Source organism: Stenella coeruleoalba (assembly GCF_951394435.1).
Source record: "Stenella coeruleoalba genome assembly, chromosome: 13".
In the NCBI taxonomy this organism is placed as follows: domain Eukaryota; kingdom Metazoa; phylum Chordata; class Mammalia; order Artiodactyla; family Delphinidae; genus Stenella; species Stenella coeruleoalba.
In genome coordinates, this window is record NC_137159.1 from 36,625,299 (window position 1) to 36,645,843 (window position 20,545).

At 35.8% G+C, this 20,545-nt stretch overlaps 1 protein-coding gene across 9 annotated transcripts in view; it reads left to right on the plus strand.

Moving 5' to 3' along the window:
• Window positions 1-20,545, plus strand: part of VPS54 (VPS54 subunit of GARP complex) — a 124,160-nt gene that overhangs the window by 44,764 nt on the left and 58,851 nt on the right. For 6 of the 9 annotated variants that reach the window (XR_013830950.1, XM_079940236.1, XM_079940240.1 and 3 more), the window contains 3 exons: window positions 8,069-8,224; window positions 9,579-9,820; window positions 18,575-18,653. Coding sequence is in view for 7 of the 9 variants with exons in the window: in XM_079940236.1 (XP_079796362.1) it covers window positions 8,089-8,224; window positions 9,579-9,820; window positions 18,575-18,653 (457 nt within the window). In the remaining 2 variants the exon portion in view is untranslated. Of the gene's footprint in view, window positions 1-8,068; window positions 8,225-9,578; window positions 9,821-10,539; window positions 10,678-18,574; window positions 18,654-20,545 lie in introns of those variants that run through there. The other 3 variants (XM_079940239.1, XM_079940241.1, XM_079940242.1) reach the window with 2 other exon arrangements.

Genomic DNA, 20,545 nt, shown 5'->3' on the forward strand with positions numbered 1-20,545 from the left:
TAAGTATTCCAACTTCAAAGGAAAGCTAGTTTTCTGAGGGTTATAGTCATTAGAAAGATTCATAGTGGAGGTAGGTATAAGGCTGAAACTGAACTTTTGTAATAGCATCGTTCCTGATTAATAAAGTGTCATAGTTAATCTTATGTATCAACTTGGCTAGACTAAGGGATGCCCACTAGTGATGGTAAAACATTATTTCTAAGTGTGTCTTTGAGGGTGTTTCTGGATGAAATTAGCATTTAATTCAGTAGACTGAGTAAAGAGATCTGCCCTTGCCAGTGTGAGCAGGCATCATCATCATCTAATCCTTTGAAGACCTGAATAAAACAGAAAAAGCAAAGGAAGGGTGAATTTGTTCTCTCCTCTTGAGCTGGGACATTCGAATTATCTGGCCCTCATACATCAGAGCTCTTGGTTCTAGGCCTTTGGACTCCGGGTCTTAATAGCAGCAGCCGCCTGTATTTCAGGCCTTTGGCCTCAGACTGAATTATACCATTGGCTTTCCTGGTTCTCCAGCTTGCAGAAGGCAGATTGTAGAACTTCTTGGCCTCCACAACTGGGTGGTGAGCCAATTCCTTGAATAACTCTCTTATAAATATCCTATTGGGTCTGTTTCTCTGGAGAACCCTGACTAATAAATATAAAGTAATAAGTTTTCATAGGAAAACATTTGGAAAATTCAAAAAAAGCACAAACAAATAAAAATTTCTTATAATTTTGTCATTTGACAGTAACCATTGTTAATATTGTGGTATATGTCCGTGCAATTTTTTTTGGAAATATGTATGCTTATTTTAAATTAGAAAATTGGGATCATACTGGCATACTACTTTGAAAACTGTTTCCACTTAACAATATATGTTAAACATTTTTGTGTTATTAAATATTTTGCAATTGTATTTCAAAAAATTTTTAATTGTGGTAAAAAATATGTATAACATAATGTTTATCATCTTAACCATTTTTAAGTATGCAGTTCAGTAGTGTTAAGTGTATTCACATTGTTGTGCAGCCAATCTCCAGAACTTTTTCATCTTGCAAAACTGAAACACTATAATCCATTAAACAACTCCCTGTTTTCCCTTCCCTGGCCCCTGCCAACCACATTCTACTTTCTGTCTCAGTGAATTTCACTGCTTATGTACCTCATGTAAGTGGAATCATACAGTATTTGTCTTTTTGTGATTGGCTTATTTCACTTAGCATAATGTCGTCAAGGTTCATCCATGCTATAGCAAATGTCAGAATTTCCTTCGTTTTTTAAGGTGAATATAATACTCCATTGTGCATATATACCACATTTGTTTATCCATTCATCCGTTGGTGAACACTTGGGTTGCTTCTACCTCTTGACTATTATGAATAATGTTACTATTACATGGATGTACAAATGACTCCTCAAGACCCTGCTTTCGGTTCTTTTGGGTATATACACAGAAGTGGAATTGCTGCATCATATGGTAGTTCTAGTTTTACTTTTTTGAGGAATTGCCATGCTGTTTTCTGAAATGGCTGCACCATTTTACTTCCCACCAACAGTGCATAAGGCTTCTAGTACCTCCACATCCTTGTCAACACTTTTTGTTGTTGTTGATGATGTTTGGTTGGTTGGTTTTGTTTTTTTGGATAGTAACCATCCTAGTGGATGTGAAGTCTGCAATCCTATTTTTAATGACAGTGTAATCCATTGGCTATACTATAGTTTATTAAATAACCGATTCCTTCTTATTTAGAAGTTTGTTTCAGCTTTTTCACTCTTAAAAATAATGCTGAGGTTATTTTTGTTCATATTTTAGAGTGTTTGTATATTTGTTTTCTTAATATATGTTATCTAGAAATGAAATTTGAAATGACCTTTGACGGAAGAAGAGGCATTGGATAGGTAGAAGGATGATATGAATATTCTAGGAAGGACACAGCCTTAACAAAGACAAGGAAGCCTTGATAGTGTGATGGATTAGAGGGACAATTAGACCACCGTATCCAGAATAGAGATTATCAATGGGTAATAGGAAATCAGGCTAGAAAGGAAGGTAAACATCAGATTGTAGAAATCCTTGAGTACCAGCTTGTAAAACTTGGCACTTGTTTGGAAAGTAATGAATAACTTTCCAAATGAAAGCAAAGGTTTTTGAGCTGAAGTATGACAGAATGAAAACATTCTAGAAGATTAATCCTAAAGCAATGTGCAGAATGGTCTAGACTGAAAGCAGAGACCAGTTAGAGGACCACAGTGTGATAGAAGGCCGATAGAGGGCAGGCAAGTTTAGGTTTTATAAAGTAGGGTATATTATAAAGTAGGGTATCACTTCTGAAGAATAGAAGGGAAGTAAAATGATTAGTTAGTATATCTCTGTTAACCACTTTGGTAGAGGGGGGAAAAAAGACTTTTGCTATTACTTTACCTGTAATAGGCAATTTCATAGATAGTTCAGAGTTGGCTGTAAATGATTTTGTAATATCATTGTTCTCTGTAAGCAGCTAATATTATAGTGTGGAAGCAAGGGAAGAGATTTTTACACAGTATCTGGGTAATGCCTGTGGTAAATGGTTGTCCATCTCAGCTGCCTTCTCATTCAGCTTCTAAGGAATTCGTTTCTATATATGGTATTATTCTTCTGCAGCATTAAAACTTGATTGAAATTTATTGATTTTCTTTCCTCCATATTTGAAGTTGTACAAGAATGCCATCTTCAGGCAGATTAACAGTTACAAATTTAATGTTTTTCCTTCTTTCTGATATTTTGCATTATTTATCTATTTAATGTTTGAAAAATATAGTTTCTTTCCCCCAACTTTTTATTGTGAAGACTACAAAACATACAGAAAAGTGAAAGAATAGAACATGTTAGTCATATGTACTTGACTTAGATAAACCATTTTTAACATTTTGCCATATTTGTTTATCTGTGTGTATTTTTTGCTGAATCATTTGAAAGTAAGTTGTAGGTGGCATCATGTTTCATTCCTGAATACTTTATTGTTCATGTCCTGAGTATAAGGACATTTTCCCATAATCTCAATACCATCAATCCACTTAAGAAAATTAATAATAATTCCAAAATCTCATATAACATCCAATCCATATTCAGAATTTCCCAATTGTTCCAAGAGTGTATTAGAGGCATTTTTTTTTCTTTTTTAACCAGCATCCCGTCAAGGCTTGTATATTGCCTTTAGTTGTTGTCTCTTTATTTATTTTAATATAGAATAGTTCCCCAGCTTTTAAAAATGACATTCATCTAAGTGTCCAGGCCAGTTTTCTTGTAGAGTGTCTCATATTCTCAGTTTATTTGTTTCCCCATGTTGTGGTTTAAATCTCACTATCCTACTCCCCTCTGTTTTCTTAGACTGGAAGGTAGGTCTAGAGCAAAGGTACTTAACTCAGTTCACATACTCTGTAGGGTCTGTGGATAGAATACAGGGAGTTGGAACTTTGGATGGGGAAAAAATTACATCTTTATTTTAATTCAGTGGTTCTCAACTGAGGTGATTTTTGTCCTCTCTCCTCTCTTCCCCCGCATAGGGATGTTTGGCTTTGCCTGAAGACATTTTTGGTTATCACAACTGGGTGCGAGGCTGCTATTGGCATCAAGTGGATAGAGGCTAAGGATGCATCTAAGGATCCTACAATGTACAAGGAAAGAATTATCTAGATCAGAATGTCAATGTCAGTGGTGCCATGATTGAGCAGCCATACCTTAACTGAATTTTAGCATTTCCTTTAATTGTGAATGTAAGAAACCTTTCACAGGGGTATTAGCACTACCTGTAACTTTGTCACCAAGAGAAATTTCAGATGTTTTCATATCATATTAAATTTATCTCAAAATATTTATGCTCATTTATTGCTTAGAAATTAGGATAAATTTGCATAATCAAGCAAAAATATTACTGTATTAAAATTTAAGAAGATAGTTTGACAGCTATATTTCAGTATAATTGTCCATTGTAATCTTATGTATTTTATGCATTATAAACATTATTCTGGCAAGGGTTCTGTAGACTTTACCAGACTGCCAAAGGAATCCACAGGACAAAAGGCTTAACCCTTGGTCTAGAGGCTTGATTAGATTGTGTTAAACATTTTTGGTGAGAATGCTTCATAGGCGATGATGTTTATTTCATATTATTATTTCATGAATCACATAATATCAAGTTGTCTTATTATTCTGAATGATGCCAAATTTGATGACTTAGTTAATTAAGGTGGTGACAGCCAGATCTTTCCATTTTAGAGATACATTCTCCCCTTTGCCTTGCAAAGTAGTCTGTGAGGTAATACTTTAGCACTAGGTGAATTTTCTGTTTCTGAACAGCCTTTCACCTAGTAGCTTTAGCATATATTGATGATTTTTGCCTAAATTGATTTTTACATTGGGGGTTACAAAATGGTGATTTTCTATTTCAGTCATTCACATTTACTGGCATTCTTCTATAAATAAGAGATTTCCTTTCCCCTCTCCCACTCCACACCCTTTTCCTCATCCCCCTCCCCCCAAGTAACACTATAGATTCATTATTTTGTATTTGTTCAATATGTTACACTCGGGGTTTTTTTTTGAGCGCTCAACTTGTCCTAAATGTGGTCAGTGGGAGCCCTTTAACTTGGTCCTTGTTCCTTTTGATAGATCCTACTGGTCTTAGAGCATTTCCTTGCTTTCTGACACAAGTGTTCTCATGATCAAATTGTTCTTTCTGTGCTTCAGGTTTGGAGTCAACTATTTCTTTAAAGAGCCATTGTTTCTTTGTGGGGAATGGTATTTAGAAACCAGGGTCTGAGCACTTGGTGTGGTCATTGCTTCTGGAGTGACAGTGCTTCTAGACCTTTTAAATAGAAGCTCTTAACTGAACTTTTAGCATAAAAAGATATTTTGAGCTACAAGAAAGAAAAATCAAATGTTTCTGATTTACACATCCTTGCAGTTTTTTTCTTTTGGAACGAATGAGTCTGTTTATTCCTTTCTTTATCAGTCCAGACCCATGCTTCTGTCTACTCACTCAAGGATTATTGGTAGTTGTCTAACTAATGTTTCTCTCTTCTCTGTTCTATATACTACCCATTTCATTCATCTATAGAATATAATATATTTTCTGTGTGCCAGGAACTGTGTTAGGCATATAGAATACACAGGAAAATGGAAACATCAAGAAGTTCACAGTCTAATAGGAAAGACCTGTATGAAAACCAAAATTTCAGTATGATTGGTACAAAAATAGAAATAAACAGCGACTAAGTGTAAGAAACCAAAGAAGACTTCAAGAGAAAATATTTGAGTATGGTAATGATATAATTATGAGAAGGTTACCATGTGAAGAAGGGTGGATCTATTTATAGATTCTCATTATTGGTGACCACTGGTCAAATGCCCAATTTGTATCTAGATGGTAGTTACAAGTGGAAGTGTTAAAAATCGAGGGTTGCCTACATTTAGTGCTGAGAGCTTTCCTTTTTCCTGTATTCTGTTTTTTTGTTTGTTTTTTTTTTCTGGATAGACAAACTATTCTTCACTTACACTAAAACTTTCTTATGAAAGATTATTTCTTTGTTGAAATTGTTTGGTTTAGAGGCCATGTAGATTTGCTTATTTGTTTATACATCCATGCTTTGTGAATAAATCTCCCATGTTTTATTACCAATGATTGCACTTACCAAGTATCTGTGTCATACATGTTATGTGGTTATTAATACAAAGTTTGGTTCTTACTGTGGGGAGATCATCTTAAACACAGGATGGTGAGAGGATCTGAGAGTCAGATGGATAGAAATTGGGGCTCACCCATGTAGGCAGTACCCTAATTGTACATAATCCCTTTATAGCTAGAGATTGTCCCTCTTTTCATAAGAATTAGGAGGGGTGTGGAAAAAAAACAGAAAACTTGTGCATGTTTCCCAATTCAGAATCTTTAAGGAGTAAATAAGCCATTTTTATTTCCCCACCCAGATATAGAAGTAACTTATAGGAGTCTAGAAATGTTTTTCCACAAGTCCTCATCTCCTCAAGTATTTCTAGGTTCCTAAGATGTCAATTAGGCTTTCTTTTTGCTGTTAAAACAACATGATGGTAAATAGAATACATTGAAATTGTAGTGTGCTATTGTCGGAATCAATATTTAATTTATCTGACATCAAGCAATGGGTGTTCGACATAAACACATTTTCCATATATTTGTAGCCTACTTCTTTAAGTGTCAAAATGTGTTTATTTTAGCCATTTTATTTGATGAAATTAACAAAAAAGTTAAACAGACTTAATGTCACATGTAGAATTGTCTTTACCAAGCACTGAATGTACAGGCTTCTGTGTTATCAGTGTTTCCTATCCTTAGGAAACATTCTTGAATGTTTCTTCTTCTTAAATATGCAAATGCTTTTATACAGAAACAACTGTACACTTAATATATATGGATATAAATGCAATGGGCCAGTGATGGCTTTCAAACCAATACTCTGATTAATTTTCCCGGATATTTTCATCATAGTACTCTTTTCCCCCAAACCTCTACTGGCTCCTGTAGTTTGACCATACTGTCTGTGTGTGTGTGTGTGTGTGTGTGTGTGTGTGTGTGTGTAAATATGATTTATTTGTCAGTACTTTTGTCAGCATTTTTGTCAGCAAACATTTCACTCCAGCCAAGTCAGTTTCCGCATAGTCTTATGATTATTCTATGTCCCTTAACCTTTGTTCATGCTGTTTTTTGCTTTTTCCGGAACTTTGAGGAAGTTATTTATCTTTGTTCTTTTCTTAGCAGCTTGTTTCTTATGGTCTCAGTGAATGGTGTAATTGGATGTGTTTCCTTTGTGTTAGAAGGACTGAGACAGGTATACAAGAAGTCTGGGAAATGTAATTTTTAGCTTTCCATCAAACTATAGAGGAGCTAGAGGGGATGACTTTTTTTGTCACGAGTCCTAGCCTTATATCTCTCCTTTTATTTCTTACTCTTACTTTTCTATTCACCAGGTTTCCTAAATTGGCTTTTTAAAAAACTTGTTAAAGCACATGTATCTTTGTAAACCACCTAATCCTTTTGGGCCTTGTCATACTTATCGCTAGTATCAGGGAACTTAGACTAGGTGATCTCTAAGTTCCTTTTCAACTATAAGCTTCTGTTTATGTTCATTTATTTATTCCTTCATTAAAAAGTATTTATTGAATGTCTGCTGTTTGGTTGATATGATCAGCAATATGAGTTTCTACCCTCCGATAGTAAAATAATACATGTTCTTCATTATCCAGGTTATGTACTGCTTCATTTGTAAAGTGTTAGCTGACATTGTAGCCTTTATTATGTTGTCTTGGCCCCACAAATTCTTTTCTTACTTGTTAAAAAGTGTAGACATAGATTAACTTGTGTTTTGTTTAGGGTTTTGATTTTTTTGATTACCTAATGTAATTGCAAGTACTTTGAAGAATGATACTTCTTTTATAAACATTTAATATAGTGACAGTCACATAGTAATTGTAAACATAATGATAACTAGTGTTCATTTATGAACACTAACTTTGAGGCAGGCATTGTTTTAAATGCTTTACATATATCCATTCCTTTAATTCTTACAAAATGTTTATGAGATGGGATCTTTTTTCATCTCCATTTTTACACATGAAGTAAAACACACAAAGATTAAGTAAATTTCCTCAAGGTTATATTGCTAGTAAGTGAAGCTGGGGTATGAACCCAGACAGTCAGATTTCAAAAACCCATGCACTTAACCCACTTTGCTATAATGTATAATTATTATATACTTGCTGAATGAATGGAATTTTTAATATATATTGGTTACAGTTTTGGTATCTATTTTCACTTTGGATAAAAGACTAAATAAGGATATTTCACTTTGAGGAGAATACTTTTTAAACAAGGACAAATAACTTTCTTAGCAAACTAAATATAGTGAATGACTCCCACAATTGATAGTGAGTATTCAAATTATGTACTTACACCTTGAGGGATTTTAAATAATGTGTCTGTTTTTGAAAGAAAATTTTTGTGACATGTATAGTACTTACAGATGAGTTTTGATTTGTATTAAGTATCTTGATGATTATTTGTTGCTCATTTTCAGTTGAGTGGTGATTTTATGCAATGGCTTCAAGCCACAGTTCTTCACCAGTGCCTCAAGGAAGCAGCAGTGATGTTTTCTTTAAAAAAGAGGTAGACCCGACAAAACACATTCGACCTGTGCAGTCACTGCCAGATGTGTGTCCCAAGGAACCCACAGGTAATACCTTTTTTTCCGTTTTTTGAGGAATTTTATTGAGGATTTGTTTTATCTTTAAGTGAAGTCAGATATCATATACTTAACTCAAAAGAGTAAATTTTACGATATGAAAACTAAAGACATAATTTGGAAATAAGTTGATTAAGAAATTGAAATATAGTTCTTTTCATACATTTCCATAAACGAAGTCACTTATATAAACTGAAAGAAAAGTTTTGAAAATGAGGGTACAGATTGAAAGCTCTTCAGTTAAACATAGTACAGTCAGTCCTCATTACTTGCCGATTCTATATTTGCAAATTTGCTTAATTCCTAAAATTTAGTTGTAACGCCTAAATCAATACTTGTGGCACATTTGTGGTCATTTGTAGACAAGCACAGAGGAGTGAAAAATTTGAATCGCCTGATATGCACGTTCCCACCTGAGGTTGAACTAAGCAACACTTTGCCTTCTTTCAGCTTTCATGCTGTAAACACATGTCCCTTTTGTGGTCTATTTAGTGCCACATTTTTTTGTATTTTTGTTGATGATTTTGCTGTTCAAAATGGTTTCCAAATGTTGTACTGAAGTGCTTTCTAGTGTTTCTAAGCACAGGAAGGCTATATTGTGTCTTATGAGGAGAATACGTATGTTGCATAAGCTTCATTCAGGTGTGAGTTATAGTGGTGTTAGCCGTGAGTTCAATGTTAATGAATGAACAATATATATTAAATAAGATATCTTTAAACAGAAACACACACAAAACAAGATTATATATTGATTGGATGATGAAAGTTGCAAAGATTTGCAGGAACGTAACCCTGTATTTCCCATAGGAGCAAAGGTTCAGTATTTGCTTATTAAATGTTCCAGTGACTTTATAGAACAAAACTGTGAATAACGAGAACCGACTGTATATTTTTCTCTCCTCTATGGTTAATGTCACAGCAGCATTTTGGTTATCTAATTATAAGCTGAAAAAAAGGATATTGGAACCAGGTGTGTCTGCCATAAAACAATAGAAAAAAGGCCTACCTGTGGAAAAAACCTGGAGTATTAAAGGATAGAAGACATACAGTAGAAGGTAGAAGAGTTTTGATGTTGAAAAAAAGATAAATTGTACATTAAGGAAAGAAATTAATGAAAGACTTTCTTCCCCCACCCTTCAACTACAACCCTCAAATTCTGCATATCCTTTATCTTGTACATGTTTTTCCTCCCCTTGGCAGTTGATGCTGACAGCTGAAGGTTAAAGCATTTGCTATAGAAGGGAGAGTTTAGTTGCTTTGTATAATCTAAGCATTTTTATTTTTCTAGAATGTGCTTTCAAACATAAAACTTACTTTACAGAGTTCTCTTGTTTACTTTTTGCAGGTGATTCAAATAGTTTATGTGTTGCCCCATCTCTAGTTACAGATCAACATAGATGGACTATATATCATTCCAAAGTAAATCTCCCAGCAGCATTAAATGATCCTAGATTAGCAAAAAGAGAATCTGACTTCTTCACAAAAACATGGGGATTGGACTTTGTGGACACTGAAGTCATACCTTCATTCTACCTCCCACAGATCAACAAGGAACATTTTACAGTATATCAACAGGAAATCTCTCAGGTAATATCTGATCTTGATATTAGTTATAGTCAGGTTAAAAGTAAAAGAAATACTTCTAGTTTGATTTATTATAGATTTCTGACCAATAATCTTTGATGAGCCTATGGTATTCTTTTCTTTTCATATACATTCTATTGTCCTGGGTTGTATTTAATTCTTTGCTTAGATATATGTAAATATATTTCTCTTACAGTAGTGATTTTTCAGAATTATACATTCCTAATAGTTCTAAGAATCAATGTGAAACACACCAATAAGAAACAAACAACCCAATTAAAAATTGGGCACAGGACTTGCATAGACATTTCTCTGAAGGAGATATACAAATGACCAATAAGCACATGAAAAGATGGTCAACGTTACTAATGTTTCATTTTTTATTTTGTAATTACAAAAAAAGTTAGTTAATGTACAATAGTATGTTAGTTTCAGGTGTACTGTATAATGATTTGACATTTGCATATGTTATGAAATGATCACCACAGTAAGTCAAGTAACTGTCTGTCCCCATACAAAATTATTACAGTATTATTGACAATATTCCTTATGCTGTGTATTACATACCCATGACTTATTTATATTATAACTGGAGGCTTGTGCCTCTTAATCCCCTTCACCTATTTTGTCAACCCCCCAACTCCCCTCCTCTCTGACAACCATTTGTTTATTCTCTGTGAGTCTGTTTTCCTTTTGCTTTGTTTGTTTGTTTTGTTTTACAGATTCCACATGTTAAGTTGGAGCATACAGTATTTGTCTTTGTCGGACTTATTTCACTTATCATAATACCTTCGAGATCCATCGATGTTGCAGATAGCAAGATTTCATTTTTTTTTAATGGCTGAGTCATATTCCATTGTGTATATATACCACATCTTATTTAGCCATTAATCTATTGATAGACACTTAGGTTGCTTCCTTATCTTGGCTGTTGTAAATAATGCTGCAGTGAATATTGGTGTGCATATATCTTTTAGAATTAGTGTTTTTGTTTTCTTCAGGTAAATACCTAGAAGTGGAATTGCTGGATTCTGTGGCAGTTCTATTTTTACTTTTTTGAGGAACCTCCATACTGTTTCCATAGTGGCTGTACCAATTTATCTCAGCAGCAGTTCACCAGGGTTCCCTTTTGTCCACATTCTGACCAAGACTTTTAATTTGCTATTTGTTGTCTTTTTAGTAGCAGCCATTCTGACAGGTGTGAGGTGGTATCTCAACTGTGATTTTAATTTGCATTTCCCTGATAATTAGTGATCATCTTTTCATGTGTCTGTTGACCATCTGTATGTCTTCTTTGGAAAAATGTCTCTTCAGGTCCTCTGCCCATTTTTGAATTGAGTTGTTTGTTTTTTTGATGTTGAGTTGTATGAGTTCTTTGTGTATTTTGGATATTAACCATTTATTGGTTATATTATTTGCAAATATCTTCTCCTATTTAGAAGGCTGCCTTTTGGTTTTATTGATAGTTTCTTTGCTGTGAAAAAGCTTTCTAGTTTGATGTAATCCCATTGGTTTATTTTTGCTTTTGTTCCCTTGCCTGAGGAGACAGATCCAAAAAAAAAAAAAAAATTTGCTAAGATCCATGTCAAAGAGGTTACTGCCTATATTTCTTCTAGGAGTTTTATGGCCTCAGGTCTTACATTTAAGTCTCTAATCCATTTTGAGTTTATTTTTGTATATGGTATGAGAAAATAGTCCAGTTAGATTCTTTTGCATGTAGTTGTCCATTTTTCCCAGCACCACTTATTGAAGGGGCTCTTTTCCCTATTGTATATTTTTGCCTCCTTTGTCATAGATTATTTGACCATGTAAGCATGGGTTTATTTCTGGGCTCTCTATTCTGTTTCATTGATCTATGTGTCTGTTTTTGTGCCAGTACCATTTCTGTTTTGATTACTATAGTTTTATAGTATAGTTTGAAATCAGGGAGCATGATACTTCCAGCTTTGGTTTTCTTTCTCAAGATTGTTTTGGCTATTTGGGGTCTTTTGTATTTCCATACAAATTTTAGAATTATTTGCTCTAGTTCTGTGAAAAATGCCATTGGTATTTTGATAGGGATGGCACTGAATCTGTAGATCACCTTCGTAGTATGGTCACTTTAACTATTAATTCTCCCAATCCATGAGTACAGTATATCTTTCCATTTGTTTGTGTCATCTTCAGTTTCTTTCATCAGTACCTTATAGTTTCCCAAGTACAAGGCTTTTACCTCCTTGGTTAGATTTATTTCTAGGTATTTTATTCTTTTTGATGCAGTTGCAAATGGGATTGTTTTCTTCATTTCTCTTTCTGATGGTTCATTGTTAGTGTACAGAAACACAATAGACTCTGTTTATTAATTTTGTATCCTGTAATTTTACTGAATCATTTACTAGTTCTGATAGTTTCTTGGTAGCTTCTTTAGGATTTTCTATATATAGTATCATGTATTCTGCCAATAGTGACAGTTTTACTTTTTCTTTTCCAGTTTGGATTTCTTTTATTTCTATTTCTTGTCTGATTGCTGTGGCTAGGACTTCCAGTATTATGTGGAATAAAAGTGGCAAGAATGGACATCCTTGTCTTGTTCCTGATCTTAAGGAAATGCTTTCAGCTTTTCACTGTTGAGTATGATGTTGGCTGTAGATTTGTCATATATGGCTTTATTATGTTGAGGTATTTTCCCATTATATCAACTTTGTTGATAGTTTTTCTCATAAATGTATGTTGAATTTTGTCAAAGCTTTTTCTGCATCTATTGAGATGATCATATGATTTTTATTCTTCAATTTGTTATTGTGGTCTATCATATTGATTGATTTGCGGATATTGATCCATCCTTGCACCCTTGGGTTAAATCCCACTTGATCATATTTTATGATCCTTTTAATGTATTATTGAATTCGGTTTGTTAATATTTTGTTGAGGATTCATGCATCTATGTTCATCAGGAGTACTGGCCTGTAATTTTCTTTTTTGTCGTGTCTTTGATTTTGATATCAAGGTAATGCTGGCTTTGCAGAATGAGTCTGGAAGCATCCCTTTTGGAGTAGTTTGAGAAGGATAGGTGTTAACTCTTCTTTAGATGTTTGACACAATTCACCTGTGAATCCATCTGGTCCTAGACTTTTGTATGTTGGGAGTTTTTTTTTTTTTAATTACTGATTTGATTTCATTACTGGTAATCAGTCTTTTCATATTTTCTGTTTCCTCCTGTTTCCGTTTTGAGAGATTGTATGTTTCTAGGAATTTATCCATTTCTTCTGGGTTGTCCACTTTATTGGTGTATAATTGTTTGTAGTAATCTTTTATCCTTTGTATCTGTGGTGTCAGTTGTAACTTCTCTTTCATTTCCGATTTTATTTATTTGGGTCCTCTTTTTCTTGATGAGTCTGGCTACAGCTTTATCAATTTTATTTATCTTTTGAAATAACCAGCTCTTAGTTTCATTGATCTTTTCAATTGTTTTTTAAGTCTCTGTTTTATTTATTTCCGCTCTGATCTTTATTATTTCTTGCCTTCTACTAAGTTTGGGTTTTGCTTTTTCTTCTTTTTCTAGTTACTTTAGGTGGAAGTTTAGCTTATTTATTTGAGATTTTTCTGTTTACTGAGGTAGGCTTGTATTGCTATAAACTTCCCTCTTAGAATTGTTTTTACTGCATCTCATAGATCTTGGATTGTTATGTTTATGTTTTTATTTGTTTCTAGGTATTTCTTAAATTTCTTCTTTCATTTCTTCAGTGACCCATTGGTTGTCTAGTAGCATGTTGTTTGGACTCCACCTGTTTGTGTTTTTGAATTTTTTCTTCTTGGAGTTGATTTCTAGTCACATAGTCTTGTGGTTGGAAAAGATGCTTGATATGATTTCAATCTTCTTAAATTTATTGAGACTTTTTAATAAATTTATTTAATTATTTTTGGCTGCATTGGGTCTTTGTTGCTGCGTGTGGGCTTTGTCTAGTTGTGACGAGTGGAGGCTCTTCTTTGTTGCGGTGCAGTGACTTCTCCTGCTGCCGAGCACGGGTTCTAGGCACACGGGCTTCAGTAGTTGTGGCACATGAGCTCAGTACTTGTGGCTTGTGGGCTCTAGAGTGCAGGCTCAGTAGTTGTGGAACACGGGCTTAATTGCTCCATGGCATGTGGGAATCTTCCTGAGCCAGGGCTTGAACCCGTGTCCCCTGCATTGGCAGGCGGATTCTTAACCACTGCGCCACCAGGGTAGTCCATTTTGAGACTTATTTTGTGGCCTAGCATATGATCTGTCCTGCAGAATGTTCCGTGTGCATTTAAAAGACTGCGTATTTTGCTGCTTTTGGATGAAATGTTTTTACATATCTGTTAGTTCCATCTGGTCTAATGTGACATTTAAGACCATTGATTGTCTATCTGAATGACCTATCCAACCATGTAAGTGGGGTGTTAAAGTCCCCTACTTTCATTGTATAACCAGTTTTTCTCATTAATATTTGCTTTACGTATTTAGGTGCTCCTATGTTGGGTGCATATGTATTTACAACTGTTATATCTTCTTCTTGGACTGATCCCTTGATCATTATGTAATGTCCTTCGTTGTCTCTTGTTACAGTCTTTGTGTTAAAGTCACTTTGTCTGATATAAGCATTGCTACCCAGCTTTTTTTTTTCTTTTCTTTCCTTTTTTTTTTTGGTTTCCATTTGCATGGAAAACCTTTTTCCATCCCTCACTTTCAGTCTGTGTGTGGCTAGGTCTGAAGTGAGTCTCTTGTAGGCAACATATATATGGGTTTTGTTTTTATATTCATTCAGCCATTCTATGTCTTTGGATTGGAGGATTTAGTCCATTTACTTTTAAAGTAATTATTGATAGGTATGTCCTTATTGCCATATTGTTAATCATTTTCTGGTTTTTTGTTTTGTTTTGTTTTTTGGGTTTTTTTGTGGTACGTGGGCCTCTCACCGCTGTGGCCTCTCCTGTTGCGGAGCACAGGCTCCGGATGCGCAGGCTCAGCGGCCATGGCTCACGGGCCCAGCCGCTCCGCGGCATGTGGGATCCTCCCAGACCAGGGCATGAACCCGTGTCCCCAGCATCGGCAGGCGGACTCTCAACCACTGCGCCACCAGGGAAGCCCCTTGTTTTTTTTGTAGGTTTTTTTTTTTCCTCCTCTTCTTTTGCTCTCTTCCCTTTTGATTTGATGACTATCTTTAGTGTTATGTTTGTTTGAGTTTTAGTTTTTTTTCCTGACGTGGACCATTTTTTTTTTAAGTCTCTATTGAATTTGCCACAACACTGCCTCCGTTCTGTGCCTTGGCCCCTTGGCCACAGGCATGTGGGATCCCAGCCCCCCAACCAGGGATTGAACCTGAAGTCCCAACCACTGGACCACCAGGGAAGTCCCTAGTGTTATGTTTGGATTCCTTTCTCTTTTTTGTATGTGTATGTATTGTAGGTTTTTTGGTTATCTTTGATTAGTTAGTGTGTATGTATTTGTATTTTTTGGTTACCATGAGTTTTAAATATCACACACACACACACACACACACACACACACACACACTCTGATTAAGTTGATGCTCTTAAGTTTGAACGTATTCTAACCACCCTACATTTTTACACCCCACCCCCACATTTAATGCTTTTGACGTCATATTTTACATATTATTGTTTTGTGTAACTCTTAACTACTTATTGTGGATATAGATGATTTTACTACTATTGTCTTTCAACCTTCCTACTAGCTTTATAAGTGGTTGATCTACTACCTTTACTGTATATTTGCCTTTACCAGTGAGTTTTTTTTAATACTTTTCTTTTTTTAATTTAAATTTTTAATTGAAGTATAGTTGATTTACAATATTATGTCAATTTCTGCTGTTCAGCAAAGCAATTCAGTTATACATATGTGTATGTGTGTATATATACATTCTTTTAAAAATATTCTTTTCCATTACGGTTTATCATAGGATATGCTTTTCATATTTCTAGTTGTGGCCTTTTCTTTTCAACTTAGAGAAGTCCCTTTAATATTTCTTGTAAAGCTGGTTTAGTGGTGCAGGACTCTTAGCTTTTAGCTTTTGCTTGTCTGTTAAACTCTTTATCTCTCCTTCAGGTTTGTGATAACCTTGCTGGGTTGAGTATTCTTGGCTGTAGGTTATTTCCTTTCATTATTTTGAGTGTATCCTGCCAATCCCTTCTGGCATGTAAAATTTCTGCTGAAAAGTCAGCTGATAGTCTTATGGGAGTTCCCTCATACATACTTAGTTGCTTTTCTCTTGCTGCTTTTATGATTCTGTATTTATAATCTTTTTTTTTTTTTTTTTTTTTTTGTTTACCATTTTCATTTTAATGTGTCTTGGTGTGGACCTCTTTGGGTCATCTTGCTTGGGACTCTCTGTGCTTCCTGGACCTGGATATACGTTTCTTTCCCCAGGTTAGGGAAGTTTCCAGCTATTATTTTTCCAAACAAGTTGTCTGCCATTTTTTTCTCTCTCTTCTCCTTCTGGGACCCCTATAATGTGAATGTTAGTATGCTTAATGTTGTCCCAGAGGTCTCAAACTACTTTTTTTTATTCTTTTTTTCTTTTTTCTGTTCAGCTTCTGTGATTCCCACTACTTCCTCTTCGAGACTGCTGAAGAGATCTGTATCATCTAATCTACTGTTGATTCCTTCTAGTTTCAGTTATTGTATTCTTCAGCTCTGTTTGGTTCTTTATATTTTCTAACTCTTTGTTGAAATTTTCACAGTTTTCATTCATTCTCCTCCTGAGTTTGGTGAGTATCTTTATTATTACCTTGACTTTTTAGTGGAGGTGATTGCTTATCTCCACTTGGTTTAGTTCTTTTTTTGAGGTTATGTCTTGTTCCTCTGTTTGGAACATATACCTCCGTCTCCTTATTTTGCCCAATTCTCTGTGTTTATTTCTGTGTGTTAGGTCAGTTATATTTCCTGATCGTGGAGAAATGGTCTTAAGTAGGATATGTCCTGTGGGGCACAGCAACATGCTCCCCTCTGGTTACCAGAGCTATATCCTATAGGGGTAGCCCCTATGTGGGGCTGCATGTGCCCTACTTTGTGGGGGGGCCAACTACTGTGGGTGCACTGGTAGGCATGGCTGGCCTCCGGCCTGATTGGCTTTGAGGCTGTGCCTCATGCAGTGGCCATGGGCCTTCTGGAGGGTGGGGCTGGGGCCCCATGTGGCTATCTCTTCAGCCTCGGGTGGGTTCAGGGCTGGTGCTGGCCTGCTGGTGGGCAGGGCTGGGTTCCCAGTGCTAATAGACTAGAGGGAGGATTCCAAAATGGTGCTCACCAGCACTGGTGTTATTGCAGTGCAACAAGCTCCCAAAATGGCTGCTCCCATCATCTCTATTCCCTGGAGAGGTCCCAGTTGCCTCCTGCCTCTTTCAGAGGCTCTTCAACATTGTCCAGTGGGTCTGCCCCAAGCTCCTTTCAAACAACTGCCTCTGGCTCGGACTCAGAGCATGTGAGATTTTGCATGCACCCTTTAAGAGCAGAGACTCTTTCCTATAGCTCTCCAGCTCTCCTGAACATAAGATCCACTAGTTTGCAAAGTCACACATGCTGGAATCTCATCTTCCCAGCACAGGACCCTGGACTGGGGAGCCTGATGTGGGGCTCAGACCCCTTGCTCCTTGGGGAGGACCTCTATAATTGTGATATTTCTCCCATTTGTGGGTCCCTGACCCAGGTGAGTGGGTCATACCTCTACCCCTCCTACCTGTCTTGCTGTAGTTTCTTCTCTGTGTCTTTAGTTGTGAAAAATCTTTTCTGCTATTCTTCAGGTTCTCATTGATAGTTGCTCTGTAAATAGTTATAATTTTGGTGTGTCTGTGGGAGGAAGTGAGTTCAAGGTCTTCCTACTCCACTGTCTTGGCCACCTCCACCAGTGGTTTTAACTGGTAAATTTCATGTTGTGTATATTTCACCACAAAAAATGGACAAGGGATCTGAACAGGCATTTCACCAAAGAAAAGATACAGATGGCTAGTAAGCATATGAAAAATTGCCTGACATATGTCTATAGGGAATTGCAAATTAAAACAAGGTGCCAGTACACGTCCTTTAGAATGACGAAAATCCAAAATGCTGTCAAGACCAAATGCTGGCAAGGATGTGGCTAATAGGAACTCTTATTCATTGTGCACAGGAATGCAGAATAGTACAGCCACTTTGGAGACAGTCCTGTAGTTTCTGATAGAACTGCTCTCAGAATGCTGCAGGGATAATACTATTAGCCCAGGGTTTTTTCCTTACCACACTCCACTTTCCCATATGTCCTGTGTATGGTATCTCAAAAGATAACAGTGTTGTTAGTGGTCATCTAACCTGAACTCAGAGTGGGGTTTCTTTCTGTCTTTCCTTTTTTCTTTTTGGACTCAGAGGAAGTATTAACTACTAATCCGTCTTTCAATCTTAGGTATATAGGTTTAAAATTTTCTTGCTTATTTTTAAAAAGTTATTTTCTTAATTGATTTCTGTTATAAGAATAAGGATTTTTTATTTGCTTTCCCACTTCATTCTAAGTTTATGGAGATTTTACTATAATTGTATAAAATGGGATGAGTATAAGTATATAGACATTCACACACCTCAGTGGTATTTGGTTTATTAAGCATACTTGTTACTTGTATTTAAGTTCAAGAGGCTAGTGATTTCATATTAGAAAAATTTAGAACTTATTTGGTATATTCTTATATTCTGTTTTGTTAAATATTTTAATGCTTTGAATACTCATATTGCCACACAGCATTGATCACATTATTTATTTGTCTTTTTATTAGAGAGAGAAGATTCATGAGAGATGCAAGAAAATTTGTCCTCCTAAAGATACCTTTGACAGGACTCTCTTACATACTCATGGTATGAATATGTGCTCTTTGTAGCATAGCATAAATATTAATGAACAAAATCTTAATTTTAGGACCTTGTTGACTATCATATCTAATTTTTATTTCTAGTGAAATTTCTATAGCCTGCAATCATAATCTTTTCTAAAAGGTTTAAAGAGAAAAATCATGGATCTGATGGTAGTGTTATCCTTCAGTTCAACAAATAGTTATTTAATATTCAGGTGCTTTGTACTTTGCTTGTTGCCTAAAAATAAATGAATAAGAAATAGTCCCTGTCCTCAAGAAGCTGATGGTCTCCTGAGCAAGGTTAAACAAACCAACACTGTATATCAGGCAGTAAGTTCAGCATGGTAATATTGTAAAGAGTTCCTAACTTAGCTTTATAAAAACTGGAGTTGATGAGGATTATCTGTGTTTTAAACTAACTATCAAGAAATATTTATGTGCAAAAAGGCATTTCAGGAAAGGGGACAGTTTATGCAAAGCCATAGAGTCAAGAGGGAAATTAGCATGTTCTGGGACCTGCAAGAGTTCAGTATGCTGGCTCCACTGGGAGCAAGAAATGAGGCTGAAGAAGTAGGTAGGAGTCAGATCATGAAGAGCCTTGTATATCATGCTAAGACATTTTTCTTTTCTAAAAGCAGTATAGAGTTACAAAATATTTTAAACCAGACATGATCAGAGTTATGATTATATATTTCACTGTGAAAGAAGTTGTGGGTAGTAAATTTATAGATGATGATAAAACTGGAGGCAAGAATACAGTAGAAGCCTATTGCAGTAATACAAGTGAGAAATCATGTGTTCCTTATAGCAGTTATAATGAGGATAGAGAGGAAATTAGGTCTTTAAGAGATGCCTCAGAAATGGAGGCACAGGTTTTGGTGGTCAGTCATTTGTTAGTAATGGAGCAAGATGATTCAAGGATGATTCCCACATTTCTTGCTTGGGCAGCTGGCTAGGTGAGAGAGGTAGAATTGGAGAAGGAAGTTTGGAGGAGATAGAGGCTGGTTTAATTGAAGTTTTGCATAGAAGGAGGAGTCTGGTATGCAACCCAGAGCTCAGGAAAGAGATCTAGGCTGGAGATACAAGTATGATAGGCATTATCATAGACAGTATGCTAGACAATAGCATGGTAGTTGAATCCAAGGGCACAGGTGGGATCACCCGGGAGGATGTGAGTAGTAAGGAGAAGAGAACTGATGATAGAACACTAGGAGGCTGTCACATTTAAGAAGGAGTAGAAAATGTACCTGTGAAGGAGACTAAAGAGAAGTAGTCAGAGAGATAGGAGAGTCAACCAAGAGAGAGTTGCACCTTAGAGATGGAAGGTAGTTAGAATTTCAAAGAAGTGCGAATAATTAGTCTACAGTGTCAGAATACTTCAGGGATAGATCAGGTTTGCACTCTGAGAAATCTCTGTGGATTTGGCAATTTGGGAGATCTTAGGGAGAACATTTAGACTGGAGTAGTAGTTAGAGAAATTTCAATACTATGTATTAAGGAGTGAGTACAAGAGTAGGAAGTGGAGACTGCCAATATGGATGTGACTTGAAGATTTGAAATGTTAAGGTATTGACTAGAGGGAACAGAATCCCTCTAGTTTGTTTCTACTAGCAGTTGTGCTAGAAGAATGTTTTTGCATGGCCAGGATTAGATGAGGCAAGAGAGGTATCTGCATAATACTGAGACGAGTGCTTCCTTAAATTTTGCACCTGAGGTTCTCCCTTGCCTCAACCTACTCTAGGCCCTGAGTTTTATCTTTCTTCTTCTTCTTCTTCTTTTTTAATCGAAGAGAACTGAGCATGTTTATATGCAGAGAGAAAAGAGCTATTAAAATGTTAAAGATATGGAGAGGCAGGGTAATTGATGTGAGCTCAGAGAAGAGGCAGGAGAGGATGG